Below are 24,277 nucleotides of genomic sequence, written 5' to 3' on the forward strand. Positions count from 1 at the left end.
AAAGCATTTCTATGTGGAAAATAGTGTTACACATACTCCAAAAACAACCTCCCTGCAAACAAACAAAACTTCCTCCGCTAGGAAACCAAATAGGCATCCAGACAAACAGCAGGGACTGCACTTATAGGATGAGGGCTGCACCGGTCTGCCCAGAGCTCATTTCCTGCCATGACTGGATGTGGGCTCTCATGGCTAGTGATGATTTGGGCCCATCTGCAAATAGGCCAAATCTAGCAAAACTAGGCATAGCTGAACTCAGCCAATTCAGAGCTCATCTTTGCCAAGGATGATCCAGGATCCTGCCAGCTCCTCCCACACGCAGGCAGGACAGCTGCAGGCCTGGCCCCACCATGTTCCTGTGGGCACTGCGGGGTGCAGCGCGGGGCGCTTCCCCTGCACTTGTTCTCACAGACCTCACACGGACACCCGGGGAACAGGGACGGGAAGTTCAACTCAAAAACGGACTGTGCAGTTGGTAACTCTGCCGGTCATAACCCGGAATTAAGCCATATTCTTCATTCTGCTGACAGGCTCCAGGCTGGAACTTGCTGACAGATTACAGGAGAACAGAAGTGGTGTGAGCGCAGCAGCACGAAGAGCGGCCTGTTAGCATTCTGCTCAGGGTAGCTACGATCTCATTCTATTTGTTACTGTGACTTGTGGTTTCTACACTGAGTCTTGTTAATTAAATGCTTCATACGCATCATTAACAAAACTTTCAGCTTTTTAAAATTAATTTTGGGTTATGTGTTGCTCAAGTTTGTTATTCATTATAGTACACAAAGCACCTCAAACACCTCCTTTATGTGCCTTCCCTAAAGACGCCTAAATCAGGCTAGCGTGTAAAGGCAAAGTGTAAATACACAAATAGAAATAATTAGCACTTCTATCAATGTGTGCTTGTACTGCTCATACCTTTCTGCATTTAGAAGAAAAAGTATAAATACAGTGTAATTAGAATCTGTCATGCCAACAATATTATACATTTTTAATGCTATATTACTAATAAGATATGAGACTATTAATGCATTAATAACTGAGACCAATTTCCATGGCTTTTGCACTTCACTTGACTGTAAGAATAAGCCAGGTTTTTTTGAGGTCCATGTTTTCAGAAAATTATGCCAAATATTTCTAGTTAACAAAAAAAAATGTTATTTATGAAAATATTCATTAGTATTAATGTTTGTAAAGATCTCTTTCTTAATAAAATATGTAGACTAAGTCTCAATGAACCCAAAGAATTTCCATGTATATAAATCACTTATTATCTCCACGGTTACATGAGCTCATAGACTGATGTTTTATGTAAGATATAGGCATCAGAACATTAATCTCCTATTGAACAAAGCAGCAAATCTGTGTCATTATGACCAAACATATGTTCCCATTGGGTGCTGGCAACACAACCTGTTCCATACGTGAGAAACACCAAATGGTTCATAGAATCTCACGTTGCACAGCAGAGCAGTGAAGACAACAACCTGCTGTATACGCAGAGGGCTGAGTTCCCCAAAATTCTCTCTCGAAGTTTTGCTCCTAGGGCTGCAGGAAGGCAGCACATCACAGGCAACAGCTACCTCCAATGCCACTAACAATCACCCTCAGTTTCCACTTAAATCTCTTCCACTGAGCAATTTTCATTGTGCAGAACTTACAGCTATGGAACTCTTCCTCCTTCAGCTTAACTGCGTCCCACATTCAGAAAAGTGTCCCTGTTGGAGAACAGCACTTAAGTAGATGTTTCACACTGAGCATACATTTGTTTTCCCACATCAGAACATTCAGGTCTGTGTACCACTGCGTGGCTTCCCCAACAAAAACTGTGACTTGCCCTTGCTGTGTGATATCTTGCCATAGAAAACAGGCTTTGCCATTCACATTAGTTCGTTAATGACAAAAACAATGATAACAGTTATTAATCTGAAGACTATGGGCTTCACCTTTTGCGGTTTCAAAGTTGATGAGATAGAACTATTTCTTAGACTGCCAAGATGAAATAAACATTAGTAAGGCCTAAAAGAATGAAATACCAGCAGCTATCGAAAATCAAAATGCCTCCCAGTGGGAGTTAAATGTCAGCTTCTTGATGGTAATGAGGTAACTGCCAGAACCTCCAAAAACACCTTGTGCAGGTCTGTAAATGTCCTCACACTCCCGTTACTGTCTCTAGGCTTCCTGATTACTCTAACTGCCCCATATAAGTACTTGAAAACAAATTCTGAGCATTTATTTGTGAAATAAGGATTTTTATTTGACTTTTTTGCAAATTTTCCTCCGTCGGTTTAATATTAATTAAAGTCTGTTGAGCCATATGGTGACTCTTCTTTAACAAACATTATGACTTTCATATTTTTCACCATGGTTTTTCCCATTTTTGCCATAACAAACAACAAAGCTTAGAGAGCTCAGAGCACACAGATATCATTGCTTCAAATCTTAATGCGGCCACACAAACTGCTATTAAAGGAACACAACAGAAAAAATGCTTTTCACAGAAACAAATGTTTTTAAAGCATTTTATGCAAGCAAAGCCTGCATAATTAAACACACCCTATAACAAAACAGAGCTTTACACTCATATGCAGAGCAGAGTCATAAACAGCATGGAAGCTAGCATTCACCTTTTTCAAAGCAGCAAAGAACATGCCTTTATATTACACATCAGAATTGAAAACTAATATTTACTGCCCCACACCCTGTGGCACATTTTTGAGATTTTATTTAAGCATTAAGTGTTACGCATCAGTTCCAGATTGGGAATAGACAGAGAGAGAAACAGTCTTGCTGAAGCTTCCTCTAGTGAGTATAGCTGGAGCAACAGCAGTTTACACCTGGGGAAGCACAGTGCAACGTGTGTGTGATTTGCACTGAAGGATATTTAAAGAAGAGCTCCTCGAGAAGAAATTGCTGCCATTCAACCAGTGATGCACACATCCCCCTCTGCCTCCCCACTGCTCTGACTGCTGCTGTGCAGCCCATTCCTCTTACTGTCTGGTGCCAAGTGATTGAGTTCCCCGCTGAAAAGAAAGGCAGAAGCTGGATCCACTTGGCTCTCCTGGATCTACCAGATCCTGACAAAATGCGGCATCAGTATGGCACTGTATCAACAAATTGAGAAACCAATGCACCTGCTTCTGCTGAATTAAGAAAAAAAGCCTACTTCAAAACACACTACAATGCAAAACCTCATATCTAGCACTGAGTCTTACCAAATTTTACCAGTGTTTGTCTGGGAGGTAGGGTGGAATGAGGGAAGGAAGGAAGGAATCTTCACAGAAAACTAAACTCTAGTTTAACTAGAGCAGAAAGAGTGCAGATGCAGATACACAACTATTAAAGGCTTGAGAGCCTAACACCTCTCTGTTTAACAAACTGCAGAGACACCAAGGCTCCAAGTTTACATAGGAGTGGCTAATTTTCATCTACACCTAACTTTTCTTCTATATTGAGCGCAGAAGTAGCCAGGTACTTCTCTTTGTAAATCTGTACTCTATATTTTATACCTTATGAGAAACCACAATAATTCACATCTGATCTTTCCACAGATGTGCACTCAATTCCTGTATTACAAAGTAGCATTTCACAGTAAAATACATCTAATGAGTATGCTCAATCCCCAGAAACATATTTTAAGCTCATTTGCTCTTAATTGAGGTTTTCAAAGTAGCTTAAAGGATTTAGGTAGAAAAATATTCATTTCGTATTCCTTTTTATCAATCATCAACACATGGATAAACTCTCAGGTTGCATGAAAACCTTGGTGAGCTGGATGCACATTCATTGATGTAAGAGAACTGCCACTTTGGCTCTCTGAAGGATGAAATAATAAGGTTAAGCAGAAGAAAAAAAAATGGCTAGATTTTGCTGGTGCCATTAATGATGACTTTACAAATCCCGTCCCTCCCCACCCCCCTCCCCCACCTTTTTTTTTAAAGTTAAATAGGAACACTAAAAAAAAAAAAAATGTAGCCTGCTGAAAGGATATCTGTGACTATACAGATGTGACAGTTCCAGGAATGAGAAACCTACTTTGTACTGCTCTAAAAGCAGAAGATGCCCAGGGTTGGTTTGCTTTGGTCAGTCTAAAACATCATAAAAGTTTTAGGGAGTTTATTAGCAAAACTAGAGAGCTGAGTGCTGAAAAGCTACAGAAAAATACTACTGGATGTTTACTGTGCTACTGAATACAGACAAGTTACAGCTACTCTTTCTAGCACACTGGAAGTTAAAGATCTGAGGTGAGGGAGAGAAAAAAAAGCTGGATCCAAGGCAAGACGAGCGGCAGCTGCAGGACGTCGCAGGCCCGGTGTGCCAGTTTACATACAAGGTCACCGCACCGCTCCGGGACACCCAACTCTCCCCGCACCGCAGCAGCGTCGGCGGGGGGAGCGGGGCGGCCGGGAGGGGCGGGGTGCGCCGTGCCGCGACTCCGGGACGCTCCGACTTTCGGTCGCGCTGTCACGCTTCCGTTTTTACACGTACACACATATTTAATTTCAAATGTTTTTTTAAAAATTATTATTATTTTAAGAGTTATCGCTATTCTTTATACACCTCGCCGCAGCGGAAGCCCGCAGGGCCCAGCGGGGCCGCAGCTCCCCGGGACCCGCGCAGCCCCGCCCGGCACCGCTCCGCTCAGCGGGCTCCCGCGGCACCCGGAAGCCGCGCGCTCCCTCTGCGGCCGGAGGAGGGAGGGAGGGAGGGAACGAGGGAGGGAGGGCGAGAGGAGGAGAAGAGGGAGGGCGGCGGAGGCCGGGGCCGGGCGGGGCGGCGGCAGCGGCGGGCCGAGCCCAGGCCCGGCAGCGGGCGGCCCCGCTCCGCCCCGCGGCGCTCCCCGCCCGGCGGCCCCGCAGCCGCCGCCGCCGCGGCCCGGCCCGCCTCCCCCCAGCACCCCGCGAGGAACAGCTCCGGTGCAGCTTGCGGCACCGCAGTGAGGGGGGAGAGAGGGAGAAGAGAGACAGGAGGGGAGGAAGGAGGCAAGGAAGCAGCCCGCCTCGTTGGGTTACCGAGAGCAATACGGGAGCTGCCAGGACAAACTGAATCTTTTACAGAAATAGCTCTTCCAGGGTTAGGCTTTTTTTTTTTTTTTTTTTTTTTCTTTCTTTCAGCCGAGCGCACAGGAGAGCTGCCCGGTGCCCCCTCCCAGCCTGCACCCAACCCGCCGGCCCGAGGGGCGCCCGCAGCACGGCCGGCAGGATGTACCAGGGCCACATGCAGGTAAGAGGCTGCACGCGGCCGGACGGCAGCAGCACCGGAACGCGATCCTGCGAAGTTTCCGCGGGGTGAGCGGGGGGTGTGCAGGGGATGGCACCGGGAACGGCACCGGGCACCGTGCAACAAGTGAGCCGGGGCCGAGCGAGCGGGCGCTGCCGTCGGGCAGAGGGGAACGACGCGCCTGGGGGCAGCTCTGCTCAAGCGGGAGGGCGGCAGAGGGGCGCGCTCAACTTTATAGCCAGATGAAGTTGTGTATTTATTGATGTATAGTGCCTGCTTGTTCACACAGATTCGAGGGAGCAGTCCAGGGCAAACACTGCTATGGCATGCTTTAAGTGACACATGGCTCTTGCCATCTTCTTGATGCATCTCTTCCTGTATGTCAAGTGAAGGACAAACAATAAGAGAAAAGACAGAGCGCTTGCTTTGCAAAATCTGCAAAGATTTCATGTCACACTGAAGCTGTTGGTTTGCGCAATGTGTTGTTAAAAGGTGATGGATTTCTATTTCCTCCCTCCCAAAGTGGGATGAGGATTGATTTTGCTAAGCCCTGGAATGACTTTGTAGAATGAATTTCAAACACATGTCTAAGTGACTTCAACATTTGAGGCAGAAATCTTGCCTCCTGCTGCTATTGATCCACAGTGCCAGAGCAGACAATGCCTCTCCCTGATAAAAACACACAGGTGCCTTGGACATGACGACTTTAACCTTGACTCCTGTTCTCCTTCACATGGCTCTTCCCTGGAAAGCCAAAGCTATTTTGAAAGAGAAGGAAATGCCAAAGCAGAGTAAAGGTTTACACGGCTCTCCCAAATTTCTTTGCTTTCGGACCCAATCTGGGTTTGCACTAACTGCGAGGAATGACGAGATGCTTGTATCGTGTACTGTGGCACCAGTGGTGTTTGTTTGTACTGAGGCTGTTTACAGAGCTGCTCTGGTAAGTGTGAGCTGCCCCCTTCTCCTTGGTGCGACTGCACAGCATTTTAAAACCTGCAGATGGTCATCTGGAACATCCAACTGAAGTCAGTGTCAGACACAGGAGTGTGTACATTGTATGTGTTAAATGTGTTAAGTGAGGGCTCTGATTCAGCACTCTGACCCGAATGATGCCAGCTACTCTTTTATGTTGGTGCTGTCTGATCTCCACAATGATAAATAACGTGTCACAGCATTGCTTGCCTTAGGAGAGCAAACAGGTCTTAACAGGAAATGTAATCAATGAAAGGAATATACATTTTACTATTTATGATAATAAGATTAAAGCATGCATTGTTTTATGGAAACACAAAAACAATCCTGGAAGGATGTTAATGAATTGGATATTGAAAAATAAGTATTTATACCCTGAAGAAAGCAGTTCTTTGCTCTGGCTAATACACCACAAGGTTTCAACAAACATACAACACTTTTAAAAAGGAAGTGTGATGGAACACTGAGGTCTCCGGCAACCTTGTAGGTTTTCTCCATCATTAAAAGGCCAAATCAAATTTGCAGTAGAGAAAAATCAAGCTCAAAACATATAAACATGTTATGATTTATGTCCTTTCATTTTTGTTTTCTTTCAAAATACATTCATAGCTCAAATGTAATCCAATCCTATCCAAATTCACTTTATAACTTAGCTGAATTAAAATACTATTCAGATTCACTACACTTGTTTGCTAAAAAATAGAAACTCGGCTGAGCAAATCAGCCAAGGTTTTTAATATATTTCTGCCCTAGCAGGAAACATTAATCTTCTTCAAAAAACACCTCAGAAAAGCTTAAAGCATTAGGAAAAATGTCCGTGTTTACTATATCCTTAATTAGAGCTTTTACGTGAGTCACACAAAAGACAATAATTACAGCTAATTACATTGCAGTGAAATTATCTACTGTAACATTTATTAAACCTTATTAGAAGGCAAATAGCCAAAGTTACCGTAGAAGTGCAGTACCCAGCCACTTGCTGACCAAAACACAGACATGTCCTAAGCATGACGGCTCCGTTCTGAATACCTCCCAAGAGTTTTTGTACCTTTACTAACATAAGGAAAACCATGTGCAATTACCTGTCAATGTAAAATGAACGTGAACTAAAAAAGTATTCAAATTCGAGTGGTTTAGTATCTGGACTGATTAATAACAATAATCTTGGTTTTAAATGCACTGAGCTCTCACAGCTTCCGCTGCTTTTGAGTGAAATCCTAACTGAGCACCTAAGCATCAAGTTTTATGTATCCCACTGAAAAGCGTGCAGCTATATACAGGCTGATCCCACACGCTGTAAGGCAGAAGTTCTTCTGAATGTACAGTGATTGAATTTAGGATCTGATTTAGAATGCCAGTCATCATTTCCTTATTCCTCGTGTTTTGGTCTCAGAAGTAAGTTCTGCAGAAATTACTCCTCAGTCTAATTACTTTAAAAGATGTTTACAAAGTCAATATTTTATTAATGACCTGCTGTAACTCAGCTAATTCTTCCAAGCCTTCCGAAAATTGAAAACATTAACAACTCTCGCAACATAATGAACATAACTTCCCAGCCTGAGAATTAACCTGCCTCAAACAGGCATCAAGCATTGTGAGCTTCAGTGAAGCATTTTTTGAGTCTATTGAATTCTTCAAGTGTAGGTGAAATATACTTTGTGTACTGCTGAAGTCACCTGAAATGAAGACATTTAAAGTACTATACTGCCTCAGGCCATAATAAGCGTGTCTCTTCTTAAATGTTAGTTGGCAGTACGTTGTTTTTTCTCAACCTCAGGAAGTTAGTTGGCTTATCCTGAGGACCTACGCTTACATTTCCCACTTACTGTTTTATAAATGGATCTTCACAATATGGAAACACTAGTCCTAACTTAAAATCCCAGGCAGAGGAAAAAAAATAAAGCAATAACCTCACAAGAAGGCGGTATTGGCTCAGCCACTGACTTAATATTTCCTGGTACCATTCTAAAGGGTTACCTTCTGATTCCTTCTGCACTGCATGCTTTCACATAAAAGACCAGGAGAAAAGCAGTGGCCTTCAGAGACAAGTAACAGAAACAGGATGCAAAGAGGAACAGTGCCATAGGAGCTCCCTCACAGCTATTACTCTATCACAGCCATTTCATTTTGGTGTACTGTTTACCAGCCCATTTGTTTCACGTGATTGAAGCCTGAGCCTTCGTGGCAGGGCTTTTGCATGAGAAGAACCTGAGGTTAGCTATGCAGACCTCCGTTACATAAGCAGCCCTACCGAGTTCCAGGAAAGTCAGATGTTGACAGGACAAAGGCTGATGGCTACAGAGCACACCTGAGTTACACTTCAGGTCCTGACCTCAGCAGTTCTAGGGGCTTTGCCTGTTCTGGGATTACACGGATGTGATTCCAAATCTGAACTGTACAGTTGAAGGAGAAAGAATTTGTCTAGCAGGGCAATGTGTGCTGTTTACCATCTTCTTCAAGGAAACAGTAGCAGGCCAGATGGAAGCAGAACGTGAGCTGAGTTCATCTCCCAGTCACTGCTCTAAAACGTCTATCATTTTAACAACCAACAATAATACATTTAAAATTTTTCACAGTGTATTTTACACTTGGTATCAATCCCTCCCATTGACTTTTATGATAGCTCTACAAACGGCTGGAAAGTAAATGACAATCATAGAATTGGATTTTCAGCAGCATTCAGCTTCTTAGGAAATTCAGAATAAATGCTTTCAAACCTCTTTGCCTTGATGCTGTACATAGCCAGCTTTCTCCAGCACAAATGCTTGAACAGAAGAGGTGCTTTGCCAAATGCTGGCATGGGATTTTATGTGTTATGTTTGGAAATGGCTTTATTTAGACAAAGCAGAAATTTTGACCACACATGGCTATCAGACTGAGTTCCTTTGGCACGTTTTTGCAAGAACAGACACAAAGTGATGATGTGTTGGCCAAGTTCCAGATCAGACTGTTAGTCTCCTCAGCTTTTAATTGAAAATGCAATCAACTTCATGCCCTTTGTTGTTGGGTTGCGTTCTGTACTGTTAAAGATACTTAATGTTCTACCATTGGCATTTCACATCTAGATGAAGTGATCCATAATGATTGCTCACATTTCAGTAAAATCTCATTCAAGCCCAAACATGCAAGACTGCAGTAAGTCTACAAAAAGAATCACTACATACGCATGAAAATTCTTGCAAAATTAAACCTCAGGAGCTCAGCGTGTTTTATTGCACCTGAAAAATGTTGATAAATATTTTAGAAATTATTAAAACCATTTTTGCACTGATTTCCCAACACCTAAGACACAGTTTCCTCACTGGGAAAAGTGGAGCAGAACTGTCACGGAATTAGTTGCTGATGCAGGTCCCATCTTTGCTTATTCGGTACCTATTAAAAATACTGTAGCGACATTGGTTACACTGCTACTTAAAATAAGTAAAACTCAAGCTATTCATCAATTATAGTTACAAAAATGGAATTGCTCAGCTATGCACTTTGTGCATGAATAAAGCAGCCCATAAAAATATGCAAAATGTAGAATTGAATTCAGTGCTAAATTGAATCTTTGTTCAGCTGTTAAGATCAACAGAAACTTAATAATTTTAAGCTACAAAATTCTACAAGTCTGAGCACAGAGCTGGAATGCCAACTGATCACTGGCAATGTTGATGAATCATAACTCCCAGCCTTACTGAAATTCCATTATGATAAACATGATTTTTCATTATTCAAATGTTTTCTAAAAGTACTTACAATGCTATGGCAGTGTTTATGGTGGCACATTTTCCATTTTGTTTTGATATTTTCCAGTTACTCACTAGTAGCTCTTTAGGTTTTGAAGAGTGGATTATGAATTGGTTATAAATGAAACAAGCTAAAAATAATGAGCCAGTTTTCTTTGAAAGACATTCATTCAAAGAGAGTAGGTGATAAACTGCTTTTGGCTAAGAGGCATACCAAAACTATACGAATGCAGAGTATTTGCAGTGCTGGTATAGAGAAGCATTCCTTGAAGCTGCTAAGCAGTCTTACAAGAACCCAGTAGAAAAGCTTACAAAAGGCTCAGAAACTCGTGGAATTCAGTGTATTTTCGCTGGAATTAAGGGGATTAAAGGAATTAAGAGGAACTCTTGGAATCACAGGAAATCCTAAATTGTAAGGGACCCACCACAAGGATCATCGAGTCCAGCTCCTGGTTCCACACAGGACCACTCAAAATCCAAACCCTGTATCTGAGAGCATGTGTCCAATCAATCCTTGAGCTCCAGCAGACTCAGTGCTGTGACCGCACATGTGGGAAGCCTGTTCCACACCCACCATGCTCTGATGAAGAATCTTTTCCTAACACTCAGCCTGACCCTCCTCTGAGACAGCTCCATGCTGTTCCTTTGGATCTCACATATTTATATAAATGATATTTTATTTCCAGTATATAGCTTTCACAAAAGAGGCACTATTTGTTTTTCTAAAATCCATATTATTCATTGAAGCCCTACCACTATTTTCACAATTCATAATAGCATAATGCAGAAGCTAGTTCTTTAAACTAGACATACAGAAACTCTGCCTCCAAGATATATCTTTGGCAAGCCAAGACACCTTCCATGTATCCATTTTGCCTCATTACTTAGCATGTATAATAGGCTTGAATAGTGATTGTCATTTATTTATTTACCTATTTAAAATAATGATTTTTAAAATCCTAAAATGCACAGACAGAACTATTAAAACCAAGGTTTGATCATCAGTAGAAAAATACTCAGTTGCACGGAGACTTACGCTGATTTTACTGGAAGAGTTCAGGCAAAATTATTCAAACACTTTAAATTTTTTCAATGAAGCTTTAGGTTTCTAAAAACTAAACCACAATCCATTAATGCAGTTTTAATGTATAAGCACAGATATTTTTATCTACATTGATATCAACAATTCATAAATCAATGCTGACTGCTGTTAGGCAACTGAGAATCAGCCTGTCCAAGGTTTGTGTTAGCATGTGTGTGGGTAAATATATTTGCTTTGTATACACTGTCTATTTCAGAGAGTCTATTTTGATTACTTCGCCTTATACTTGTTTGAAAGCATAAGTTTACACATATTTGAAGGCTAATTAGTTTAATGGGTCCCACTGTTAATAGAGCAAGTAGAGAGAGAGAAAGAAAAGGCAAGCCAGCAGCCTGAGAATGGAAGCACGTAGATGCTGTGCAAGGGAAGAAGGCAAAAAGTTTGACTAAAAGCTCAGAAGTTAGATTCAGAGTGAAATACCTAAATGAAAAAAAGCATGGGAAAGACAAGGGAACTGTATACAGAAACTTACAGTACACTTTAGGAAATGCTGATTCAAATATTCATCATTGGAAAACAATTTGTATCTTTAAAAAGATTTAATTTCTAAGTAAGCTGACCCTGCAGAAACTTTACAGAAAGGTTTTCATGTCTAAAGCAGATCTGTTTGAAGCCACCTGACTACTCTAATTAGCTACCCTTTTTGCAATAGTTAGAAATAAAAATGGTAATAGAATATTGTTTAGAATGAAGCTGACAAGCTTGTTTTTCTTACATATCCTGCACAGGAACTATCTACTAGTTGTTTGTACCATAAAGTTTGCACAATCTATTTCAGAAATAGCTGATACTACAAAACAGACAGAAGTAGTTGTCTTCCAAATCAGGTGCCATAACATGTAAACTAGGAGGTGACTTTCTGTAGTTATGCATTTTCATCAATGTCCAATATCATTACTAATAAAATGCCTAAGCATTATAAAGACTATATTCAGCAAATTCTTCTAGCAGTTTAAAATGATTACGAGCAGTGTAATATTCCATTGCTTTCTTCTCAGGCTTTTGAAATTCTGAGTCATTGGTACACGAGTTTTACTTCCAATGTTTGGGGTTTTTTTTGTCTGTATAAGAAACTAAGAAAAGTTTACAACATTTAGATTTGACACATATTACAATGGATGGAAAAAAAAAAGACGCCCAGTCACGTTATCTTGCCCCTTGAATAGAAAACACAAACCAAAGTTTAACATTAGCCCCTGAATATGATTTTTCAAAAGATTCCACACTGAGTCAACATCTCTGTATTACCTCAGTTCCTCCCTAACAGATTTGATTAAATTTCTGTTGGGTTGGCATAATTGGTGTGCACCAGGTTTCCTCCCTCCACCTCTCCGTGGCCTATCACCAAGACACTCAGGCAGATGTGCCAACATTTACTTCTCTCACTTTATCCTCTTTGGTCATCCTATCCCTCCTTCCCATGCTCAAAGGCTTTCTCAATTTTATTTTTGTCTCTCGCTGCTGTAATTTCACATCATTCTCTTAAAGGACCTCTTTTCCTAACATGGATACAAGAATGCAAATGTCTTTGGATAGAATTTTTAAATCAGTACAGAAAATAATAGATGTCAGTATAATTGCAGATGCATATGTGATAAGAAAAAATTCATTGCACTATGCAGTGAATTCAGACAAACAATCTTTCCTGATTACATTAAGACTTTGCCTGCTGTTATGAGATACTCAAATCCTAATAACCTTATCCACTGACATTTAGAAACAACAGCTTTAGAATGTTTTTGATACACTTGTATTTTAGAATCAGCCACGTTATTTTTTCTTGTTTTTCCTTAGATTGATCATTTGGCTTTACAGACTGGTTTTCAAAAGCTGAAGAAAAGCTAAAATTCACCTTAGCACTCATGCTATAGTCTAATTGAACTACAATGCATGGTGATTAGGTGTGATCAACATTAGAGCCAGCTGTATCTTTATTTACATATATGAATAGAAGTGGAAATTATACTGATGTAAATAAGAAAATACTTGGTTTCCCAAACCTTTTTTACAATACCACCCATCTTCCTAATGTCACCAGTCATGTCCCAGAGCTACCGTACAAAATAGAGACTACAGCATGTTCTGGACAGGGACAGAAAGGCTGTTACCAATTGCAACTTCTAATGCAATGGGTATTTGTTTCAAGAAAAAGGTTCAGGATCTCCTTTGAAGTCAGTTGAGAGATAATACTTGCCTGGGTCAGCCTAAGAATATGGAGATCTGTTTCTCAGGACGTACCACTGAATATTAAAGTTCACTTAATTTATTAGTGTTAAGCTAAATCTAGGAATAAACAAAAATTGTAATAAATTTTGAGCATATTATGTAAAATTGATAGAAAATCTCACATTTTGGTGTGACAGTTATCTGACAGTGCTTTTTAAAATCAGAAGCATACTCCTAATAAGAAGTTCTGAAAAAACAGCCTTGGTTGTTTTACACAGAAGAGCAGATTGATATTATTTATGTAAGGTAGGGGGAAGGTCTTAGCCTTCTCTAAGGCACTGTACACTATTGTTATAGATAAAATTAATGAAATAATAAAGTGTAGCTCAACATGTGTCTCATTAAAATGACAAGGTATTTATGCTGTCATTCACTAAGTTCAGATAATTTTTCGTTACAGGGTTCAGATGTAGATGAGATCTGAAATCTTTAGCTATCTGTCATCCAGCAGTCCTTCCAGGAACTGAGACCAACTTAAGAAAGAAAGAATTACAAGGAAGAACAACCAGCAGTAATAAATTATGGGGGGGGGGGAAGAAAAAAAAAAAAAGCTTGTCTAAAATAAAAATGAGAATTGTTAAAAGGTTAAGATTAAGCAAAAAACCACACATGGAATAGCAATAAATCCTCCCCAAAGACAGATGTAAGAAGCATAAGCAGCCTAAATTAAAGCTTAGATAGGCCTTGGAAGTTTATAAAAACAACAGCTAAAAGTTTTTCAGTTACATGATTAAGGGGAAAAAAATACTCAAAATGGTATCTATCTTATGGATAATCTTACTAGTGGTCCAAAACCAAAATGGTTATAAGTGCATGAATCCTGAAGCTGTCAGTAATGTATGAAGCAAAAGCTGTAGCAGAAGTACATGATACAATCTCTGTCCCAAACTTCTGATGGAACTGATAAAAGGAAATGAAGATTTGGTAGCGAATATTTAATAGTACAGATATGAATTCTGATGTGGTCCCATATAAAAGGATGATAGAAAGTTTGTCAAAATTTAAAATAGGATAAGAAAAATAATGATGCAACTAACAGGTACCCAGGTACCCATGGGGCTATCAATAATCTGCAGGGTTTTAAGTAGAGATTCTAAAACATACACAGAAAAGTGTAAGAAGTGTAAAATGGAAAAGATATCATTTAAATTTATCAACAGAAGATAACGTCAGACTGACTTGACAACTTTTTGTAATCATAACTGGATTTCTAGGCAAAGGAAACATGACTGACTGATTTCCATGGTCTTTGGTAAGCATTTGCAATGGTGCCTCAAAATAAATCAGTAGTGAAGCTGGGCAAAATGAGAAATGGTAGAGAAAACATACAGAAGGCAAGAAACCGTTCATGGGAAAATAAAAAACATAGTGCTGAAGTCAGACTGAAGAAAGTTTATTAGCGGAATTCTTTGTGGATGAGTTTTAGAACTGATGTCTTATATGTTCATCCATAAATACACTAAAACCAGAAAGATCTTGACTACATTTGTTAATTACTGGGAAACATCATACTGGTGAGCATCAGTGTGCATCAGTGTGCAGAGGGAAATGTGAACTTCAAGTTGGAACAACACAAACAGTGAAATTTAACAACACAGTATGCAGTTAATCACCAAAAACAAATAAGTAAATAAATCTACTCTAAGCTGTGAAATACCATTTGGAAAATACTGGGACAGACTTGCACATACAGGAGGACTATAAGCCATCAATATACCTGTAAAAAAGCAGGTGCGCTTCTGGTTTCAGAAGAGTTTTTCTAGAAGAGTCAGGAAAATGTCAGTGCCAGCTTACAATGCCACTAGCAAATTTTCAACTGAGTAAAGCTCTGGCTGAGAAGAGAGGCAGGGAAACATGTCCAAAGTAGAATAATCAAGGTGAAGGGAGTCTTATGAGAAGACACCAAAAGATTTTGGCTTATTTTGTTGAGCAAAACGATGGCTCAGCAGGAGCATAATCACAGCATGTAAATGCATCAGGGAGATAAACACCAGACACAGAAAACCTAAATTAGCTAAGGACAAAACTGGCAGAAGAACAAATGGATATTAACCGCCTGTGAATAAATTTAGGTTGGAAATTAGAAGAAGGTTTCTGATCATTAGACCAATCAAGATTTCCAATAGCCTTCCAACTGGAATAGCAGAGGCAGAAAACCTAATTACTTTAAAGATCAAACAATCAATTTGTGAAAGACTTTTTATGACATGCTGCTTATGACAGCAGAAGACAAACTCAATAACCCAACAATATTCTCCTTGTTTTCTGAAATTTCTCTAACTTCAGCAGAAACAAACCCTGATTCTTGGGTGAGGAGAAGTCTCATTCTAAAGCCATCAAGGCACAGTCCTGGAGTCAGGAGTCAGAGTTTTAAGAGAGGAGTTTATTGAACATGAAGCTTAGTGAATCAGGAACTCTCTGAGATAGTAGAACAAATTGGCTTGTACCACTGTGTCCCAGTCTAATCCCAGTTACATCTCACTAATCAATTGAAACACAATCCATCCAATACATTGCTTCATAAATGTTGTACGCTCAAAATCTGTAATAAAAGATAGTAATAGAATTGCTATTAACAGGATAACACTGCGAGGCCAGTCTTGATTTGCACAAATCGGTTTGCTTCACAGAGACACACTAGCAGATGATAACAACCTTCAGGAATAAGACAATGCTGCTTCCTTTGGTCAGAAACTTGCACTGATCAATTTTCGAAGCAGCTTTTCAAGGTATAGCACTGTCAAAAGGTATGAAGTGAAAGAAGTTATCGAACGCAGCAGATCCAGTATGACTAATTCTGAGAAAAGGGCAAGAAGCCGCTCTGAGCACAAAACTAGTTAGCAGGCGTTTCACTGCAGCAGAGTCAAAAAGCAGCCATGAGATTGTGCCAACCAGGGAGGAAGGTATTAGGCAGAAGCTCTTCTACAAAAGAAATGTGGCTAAGGTGTCTGAAATATCATTTTGTCACCAACTGCTTTAAAGTCTGTATCTGCAGAAGGAGACACTGCAACTTCATAACCAGTACAAACACCAGTCTGACCCCGTAGGCAGAGAGGGGAGGATACCCACGTTCACTTCACCCTTGTTTCCTAAGCTATGCTAGAAACTACAGTCCCAATGAAACCTACTGTTATGTGCCACAGCTTTCACTTCAAATAGTTCTGTTTTAAATGAGCTTCTTTGTGATTGGACTATGTGGGCTATTGCTTGTAAAATCCCAGACCAGCTTTCTAGGGACCACCAACCATTCAGAAAAGTTACAAAGGGAAGATATTTGGATCTCAATTCCCTTGTTTAGGATTCTTGCTTATGAGGAGGAAGGAGTCCTATTCTCCCTGTATACTGCAATACATTTAGAGCTATTACCACTAATGATCATGCTAAAAGTTTGCCTGTAGTGGATCTTAGAAATTTAAATGGAATAAAATCACACAGGGATCTTAAGATGAAAGGAACAGATCACTGCCAGTTACTGAGCTATACTCCTCAGACATCTACAGAGACCCTTTTAGTTTAAGGGATGACACAGACATAATTAGAAGAGAACCTGATGCAAGATACTAAAAGTATCAACTAAATAATATATACCATGGATTAATATTGAGAAGCTATTTGGCAATAGAAGAAAGAATTCTTTTTCACCAAATGCTGAAATATAAACTGTGCTGAAAACATCCAGAAACCATGAAACCCAATCATTTTAAGAGAAAGTTGCATAGATTTTTAGGAAAAAGATAAAGAACAGAGGCTCTGCTGGCTAGGTATTTGTTAATTTTTCATGTGAATTTATTGCATATGTAAGTGATTGAATTAGTAGCACTGACAGGAACCCAGGCACAGTAAAAGCTTCCTGATCCTGACACAGCACTGCTCGAGCTGTACAGTCCTCACCATTAGCAATACGCTTCTGAAGCCCTGAGCCTTTCTCTCGAGCAGAGGCTGCAGAGCACACTGGAACTGGACTGAGCAAGATACTGTTTCTGCGATGTGAATTTGCAGACATCCATAACAAAGACTAGGATGAGACCACTACCTTTTTTACATTAATGACTGCATTTGGACTCTGATGTCAGGCTCCAGGGAAGAAAGGCCAGTGCAAGCTAATACCATGCTACCAAGATATTGCAAGGTAAGTTTTGGGGGAAAATGTTAAAAGGATTTTGTATTTTGTGATAAAGAGACTAAATGAAGACAGACAGCTTGCATAAGATATATAATATATAGAAATCAGATTGATTTCCCACCTTTGAGAAAGAAGAACAGTTCCAGACATTCAGAGGCTGGAAATCCTTGAGTGAAATCCCGATCTGCTGGTACATCACTGAGAGAGATTGCTTCTCAACGGTGAGGCTTAGAGAGCAAAGTAGGGAAATGAAAATTGCATATCTACTAATTCAAGCATGCAAGTCTACTGCCAGATATAACCATCTAAAAGGAACGCAGGTATCACAGCTGCTAGGAAGCTCCTTAGGGAGGCTCAAGACCTTTTGGGAACCCTTCCCTCCCTCCCTGCAATGTATTAATCTCTTGACCACATCTGCACTTGGCTCTACATAAAGAATTCATACACGCAGACAGAGAGGGTTGGGGAGTGGTGCAAACAAACCTGCACAAAACATTGGGAATGTAGAATGTTACATGGATTTGGTATGAAAATCTCATATCCAAGAATAGATACAAATATTTTAAAAATGCATTTCAGATGTATTATGAATGTGCAGAGGGGCAGCCACAGCAAAACATTTCATGGCTGTCTTATAAACTTTATTTCTGTCGAGTCAGATTGTGAGAACTTGTAAGAATGAAATCTGACTTTTTTCTAAGAGTAATACTGCTGGAGCTAATGGTGCTGCTAATGGAGCAGGATTTCCATTGGAGTAAGTGTGCCATAAAGCAGCTCTCAGTCACCACTTCCTGTTTATTTCTTATGGTTTCTTCTCTAGAACAAACGGATTTGTTTCACTCCAAACTTCTGCTTGTTACCAAAAAAAAAAAAAAATCACTGTTTATTATTTTCCTTTTTACACCATTCATCCCCACAAATTCTTTCACTTAGAAAGAAATGTAGAGGAGCAAAAGGACTGTTGTTTTCTGATTAACAGTGCTTCACTTAACAAGTTCTTTCTCAGTACATTGAGACAGTCTCTTTTCAGATTTCATTTAGATATTATTTATAATTCATCTGAACAGTTTTATTCACTTAGTGCAGTTACTTCAATATTTTCACTTTTATTGAAAGTTATTGTACTGCTTTAAGCAAGGCATTTGGTTTGCTGAGTTTCCACATGGTGTTTCCCAAGGGGAACAGTACCAAACATAAAAGACCCCCAGAATAAATTCTGATCCAATTTAACAAATAGTGCAAGATAAATAAGGAAAAAACTCAGTCTCATGGTAGCATGAAAAAATGATGTCTCAAACTAGTTAAGTTGTCACTGGAAGACAAATGTTCTGTGAGCAACTGCAGACAAAAGCAGGCAGAAGTTCTCTCTGAACAATGAGACTTGAACCAATGACACATTTATGAATGGGAATTAAGCTACAAATTAGGCATAGAAATATGTTGAGGTGCACAATTAATGGTACAACTAATCCATTAAGACTAGATGGATCAATTTATTTTCATCTTTTTGACCTGTAACATAATACAAGTTGATGAACTTCACCTACTTCTCAACTTCAAGATGACACTTTGAATAAGAACAGCATACATTGAAAAAGCATCTAGTTTAATGTTAAAGACTTAAAGTGATGGGAAATCTCTATCTTCTTGTTCCCAACAGAGTATTTCAGTTCACTTGCAGTGGACAAAAGTGGCAGCTGGAAGAGCTGGAGGAACAACCCTCCAGGCAGCAGCACTCTTGCTATATATGGCACAAAATGATCTTACAGTGTAAAAGTTTCCATTGCCTTTGGATGAACCAGAATTACACCTCTGGTCTTGTTGAAGGAAATTATGACAAACTTTTAGAAAAAGGATGGGTCAAGAAATGGGAAGGCTGCTTTGCTAAACGAACTTAAAATCCATTTGCATGTATCTGCCAGGACTGTGCACTTCTGTACATTATAGTAACCAAAGAATATAGTCTGCCTCCTCCTATGCAGTTTAGTCATGCATGTTTTAGAATTTTATCAAAAAATTCCCTGTAATAAGTTCTTGTAGTTTAATTAACAAAACAGGCAGTGACAGTCTCTAGGACTTAAATAATTCCCCTCCAAGAAAAACCTGGACATGATTACAGATAAATAATTCCTCTTTTCTTCTCCATGGAAAGGAACTAAAGTTATTCACCAGATGGAAAAAGAAATGTAAGAACCATTTCTGCCCACACTCAGAATGAAGGAAAAAAAATAAGAGTCCAAACTTCTCTCATTAAAAGAAATAGGTTAGCATATGTCCCAATTTGGGAAGGTTAGTCAATAGTTAAAGAGCACTAAACACACTACTGTTGGAGACAGTCCTTTCACTGAAGGAATACTAAAAGTCAAGACTAAGGGAAAGCTGAAAAGAAAAAATGGTATTGTTTCTCATAAATATTACAAAAAACACAGATTAGAACAGCAAGTGTCTTATTCTACTAACAACCTTTTATTTCCACGTTCAGTGGAAACAAAAAACACAATATACAATGCCACCACCTCAAAATGCTTATTATTTATGGCAAGCAAGTCAATACTACCAAACTACTCCACACTTTGCAATTACATTCACAGGACGCATTTCTGTCCTGCCTATTTCATGAATATGTTAATTTATTATATTAATTCCCTTTTTCCAAAGATGTACGGTAGTAATTTCTATGTAACAAATACAGAAATTGAGTGTACTGATTTGTACTGTGTAAAAATGGAACAGAAACATGGTGACCTTATCTGTGAGATACATTACTGAGCATTTGGACATTGACCTGAACTAGTGAGTCAGGAAACACTAAGTTATAGAAACTTATATATTTTGCACTTTATGATAGTTAATTTGTTTTACAGAAACTACTCAAGATCGTTAATTCAAAGCTAAATACACGTATCATATTTTTTAATGCTGGATTAGGATTGAAGACAAGTAAAAGTCAACAAATCACACTATAGGGACTCAGTAGCTGAATCAACTTGTTTATGAAGCAATGCCTACTTTTTTATTTAGCACAGTCTCAGTAGACCTGAGGGAGGGCAGTGAATCTCTACCTGGATGCTGTCAGACTTACTTAGCTAGAACAGCTCCTTATCTTGAATTTCTAACATTTTTATGAAATATTTTTTCTCTCCCTAGTACTTTATTTATCCAGTAGCAAAGAAGTTGATGCTTCATAATTCACTGACAGGATTATGTGCCTGTACCTTACCCTTGCAGCTTTATTTACTCAGAACAAAGCTATTCAAATAAGCCTTAATCAAGACATATCATGCTACTGTGCTGGGTTTGTACAAATCCACACATCCTCAGCTGGGAGCATCAGCAAGGAAAACCTGGCCAGCAGTGCCCTGGACATGGAGCTGGATCTGTGTTTGGGGCTTTGTCTTACCCTGTGGTCATTGAAGGTTGGCAACTCCATCTGTAGGTTATGGCAAGCAGTTCCCTGGCAGTGGTGCCATATAGAGAACAGTGCCAAGAAGCTGTTAGGTGAAAAATCGTGGGGAAAGGCATCTCTTTCTTTTCTTAGCTTACTTTATTACAATTAGGGGTTAAATTACATTAAAACTGTTGGAAGTAGTTGCTAAAAGAATAATAATTAAAAGCTCTATCAGTAACTACAGCATGCTAGGAATCTTGTTTAACTAAGGCCTATCTCATGAATATCATGTCAGTATTATTTAGATTACATTTTGGCAGTTCAGCAGATCGAGTTGAAATATTCGAGTTGAAAGATACTGAAGAGTTTCCTCAGTAACTAAATGTGATACGTTAATAGCACAGATAGCATCTGAGGTGCTCGCAATTCCCCCGTATGTCAGACTTGTTGGATTGTGCCATGCTACCCAATATAACTCAATTAACACTGACTTCATATGTGTTAGCAAGCTGCAGTTGTATTTCAGAAAAAGGAGATCATTTTACTGAGCAATTATACACACTTTTAATTACATTTAGTCCCCCTTCAGTCCCTCACCTCCCACAAAAAGTAGAATTTAAAGTGCCTTCTGCGTGAAGCTATAAGCTGAAGATAATTCAGTGCCTAAACTTAACCAATACATCAAGCAGTGGCAATACTGTAAAACAACAGACTTCCAACGGCTCCAGGAAAATGGTCTGAACATTCAACCATGAGACAGAACCTACTGACTCTTGAAATTGTAAATTCTTCATTTTTTATTACCTAACCCCTACAAAAATACCATGGCCGGGTGCCAAAAAAAGGCTACCAGTTTTAAAAACATTTAGCAGTAAACTCTCTGCTGGTTCTCTTTGGGGGAACTTTCTGGTGCTGAGCATCGATCTGCACATCAGAGCCCTGTCTATGAGTGGATAAGGCACAAGAGGCCAAGCTGTTCTGCAGCTTCTTAAAATAAAGCTTTATACACTTTATCGTTACAGCAAATTGAAGTACCAGCCTCTTAGATGATTTCTCACTTAACCTAAAATGTGAAATGTATTTAAAAATAAAAGTTTTCCTGTAAAAGTATGGCCAAAATGAGAGGATAATGGGAGCCTTGGGGAATGTAAAGCGATTTGTGTAGGATTATGAGAGACTTTTTTCAAACAGCATACTTCTGAACAGATTCAGCTCTGTAGCTCTATTTACTTGAAAGTGCTGATTTTACCATGTAACTTCAATTCTCAAAGGGTAGATTTAAGACTAGACTATACAAATCAACTACAGTCTGATTTCCATGCAAGTTTTAGATCATTTATGTATACAAGATACGGGGAAAAAATGGACTTCTTATGCAGATAGTTTGTGTAGCTGTTACCTCAGGCAGAAAAAATGAAGGGTCAGAAAGTCATTTGAAAGGTCACAGAAAGAGAACACAAAGCAATTTCCATTCTGACTTCCTACCAGACTTATAATGAGAAAATATTTAGTGATACCATGAAAATTGGTAGAACTTTAACCTCTCCATAATAAGAACAGTCTTGTCCCCAGAAAATCAATAACTGCATCCTCATTATGACCACTCACTAAGGCTAAAATTGTGACTTCTGGCAAAACAAAAGTTGGGATTTTTGTTCTATACATATTTATAAATATAAAATCATGAAAAAAAATTCAAGGAGATGTGGCATTAATGCAAAGCTAACAGCAAACACCAGAATACCATCAGCAAAAGAATTCTAAAGATTCTCACTCTGTTTTTACAGACTTCAATATTTTTTTCTAACCTGAATATGAACCATAGTGCTATGCTAGAAATCTTCCCATTCACACAACAAAATTAGCAAATCAGCAATGAACACTACACTTACATTTCTTGGTGTGCTGTCAGCCCTGTACAGCCCTGTACATACCAAAGGTCTTCTATTAGAATTCCAAGATATTTGAAAAGCACCAGGACTCTCAAGAGTATTACTGCACACATGGTTCACTGTGGCTATAAATACAGTCTGTTTTCTGAGGTTCTCTATGGCTCAGTTCCTCTCTTTAGAAAAATAATTCAGGGCCATTACCCAGCCTACCTTACAGAGATGTATGAAGCAGTTATATTTACTGATGCTTATCAAGTGCTTCTAGGTTTTTAGACTAAAAGTGAAAGAGGAAAACGAGTCTTGAAGTACTGGGAACTGTTAACTATTATAAAACAGCAAGTTATCATTTTCGAGGCATAGGACAGGAAATCTTGTGCCATTAAAAATTCTCCTGTATGTACATAGCATGAAAGAAGTCGAGAAAGAACATATATGCGTATACTAAGAAGTAATCTGTTTTCCAGCACATCCACAGGGATGTGTGGGAAAACAGCTCAACCTGTTAAGAAGCAGCTCACATCAGCACTTTCTGCAGTATGACCCAGCTACTCCATCTCATTGAGCTTCAGCATCTTTTGCTGGCTGGCCGCAGTGAAAGAGAGACAAAATGAAAGTTGGGAGAAGACATTAGCTTGAGAAAGCTGCAAAGGGAATCAATCACTTTATTTCCTGTAGACTTGCAGGCCCCCAACAGCACAGTACAAAAACCTGCTCATTTTCCATTCATATATGCAAGAAAAAATAATTTGCATGAGACTGTCTTTAAAAATATATATGGGAAGTCTCAATCTAGGTTCTGAAAAGAAAATCACCATAAAACTTCATCATATGTGATCACTCCCAAGTTTTTAGGGATCTTGGATAACGATAAGAAAGATGCACCCTGTATATACATTATGAAGATGTATTTTCACTCTAAAGATGCCTTTAACTCTTCAATTTTTTACCAGCATCCCCATAAAGTCTTAGCAAAAACAACAGCAACACATAAGCCAACACGACAATGACAAACAGAAGCACTGAGTACACACCCATTCGTGTGCAGGCAAACAAGTGAGAGGACAGCAGCAGCCCAAGGATTCTGTCCTAAATACTCACTGGAGTAAGGGATGTGCAGCAGAAGTAAGGAGCTGGCTCTGGACTCCATTGCCCCACCACAGTCGGGATGTGGCAGAGAAGTGCTGTGCCCACAGTCTTATGCACACGGTGACTTTATCAGTATAGTATTCAAGGCATTCTGTCTTGTTTCCAGAATGCCATTGGAAACTGGGGCAGTAGTATCATCTCCACGTTGTAAGCCGTAAAATGCATAGAAAGGAGTCGCTTTTCTATTGTCCATGGGATGATGGCAGATTGGAAATTAAAGTAGAATTTGCATTCCTAAATTTCAGTATTTAAATTACCTCCCTAGGTGCCTTTGAAATCAGCAGGCTCCCCCTAAGGGCAGTGCAGGCTGTTCCTCTCACCTTCGCAGTTAAGACAAAGTGCTTAACTTAGGTTTACATGAATAGCTATCAGAATCCCACCCAGCAATGCCACCTTTTTCTTCTGCATTCAGTTCCTCCCCTCTCGCAAGAGCCAGTGCCTGAAGGAAACATGGCATTTGCAATTCCACTAAGCCCACACCAT

At 39.5% G+C, this 24,277-nt stretch overlaps 1 protein-coding gene across 1 annotated transcript in view; it reads left to right on the forward strand.

Moving 5' to 3' along the window:
* The first annotated feature begins 4,707 nt into the window (after positions 1–4,707).
* The window catches only part of PEX5L (peroxisomal biogenesis factor 5 like), a 96,860-nt gene continuing 77,290 nt past the window's right edge, over positions 4,708–24,277 (forward strand). Inside the window, exon 1 of the mRNA XM_085233407.1 lies at positions 4,708–5,220. Within this exon, the coding sequence (XP_085089533.1) occupies positions 5,200–5,220 (21 nt within the window). The 5' untranslated portion in view covers positions 4,708–5,199. The remainder of the gene's footprint in view (positions 5,221–24,277) is intronic.

The sequence above is a fragment of the Meleagris gallopavo genome, chromosome 11, assembly GCF_905368555.1.
Source record: "Meleagris gallopavo chromosome 11, MGAL_WU_HG_1.1, whole genome shotgun sequence".
NCBI classification, from domain to species: Eukaryota; Metazoa; Chordata; class Aves; order Galliformes; family Phasianidae; genus Meleagris; species Meleagris gallopavo.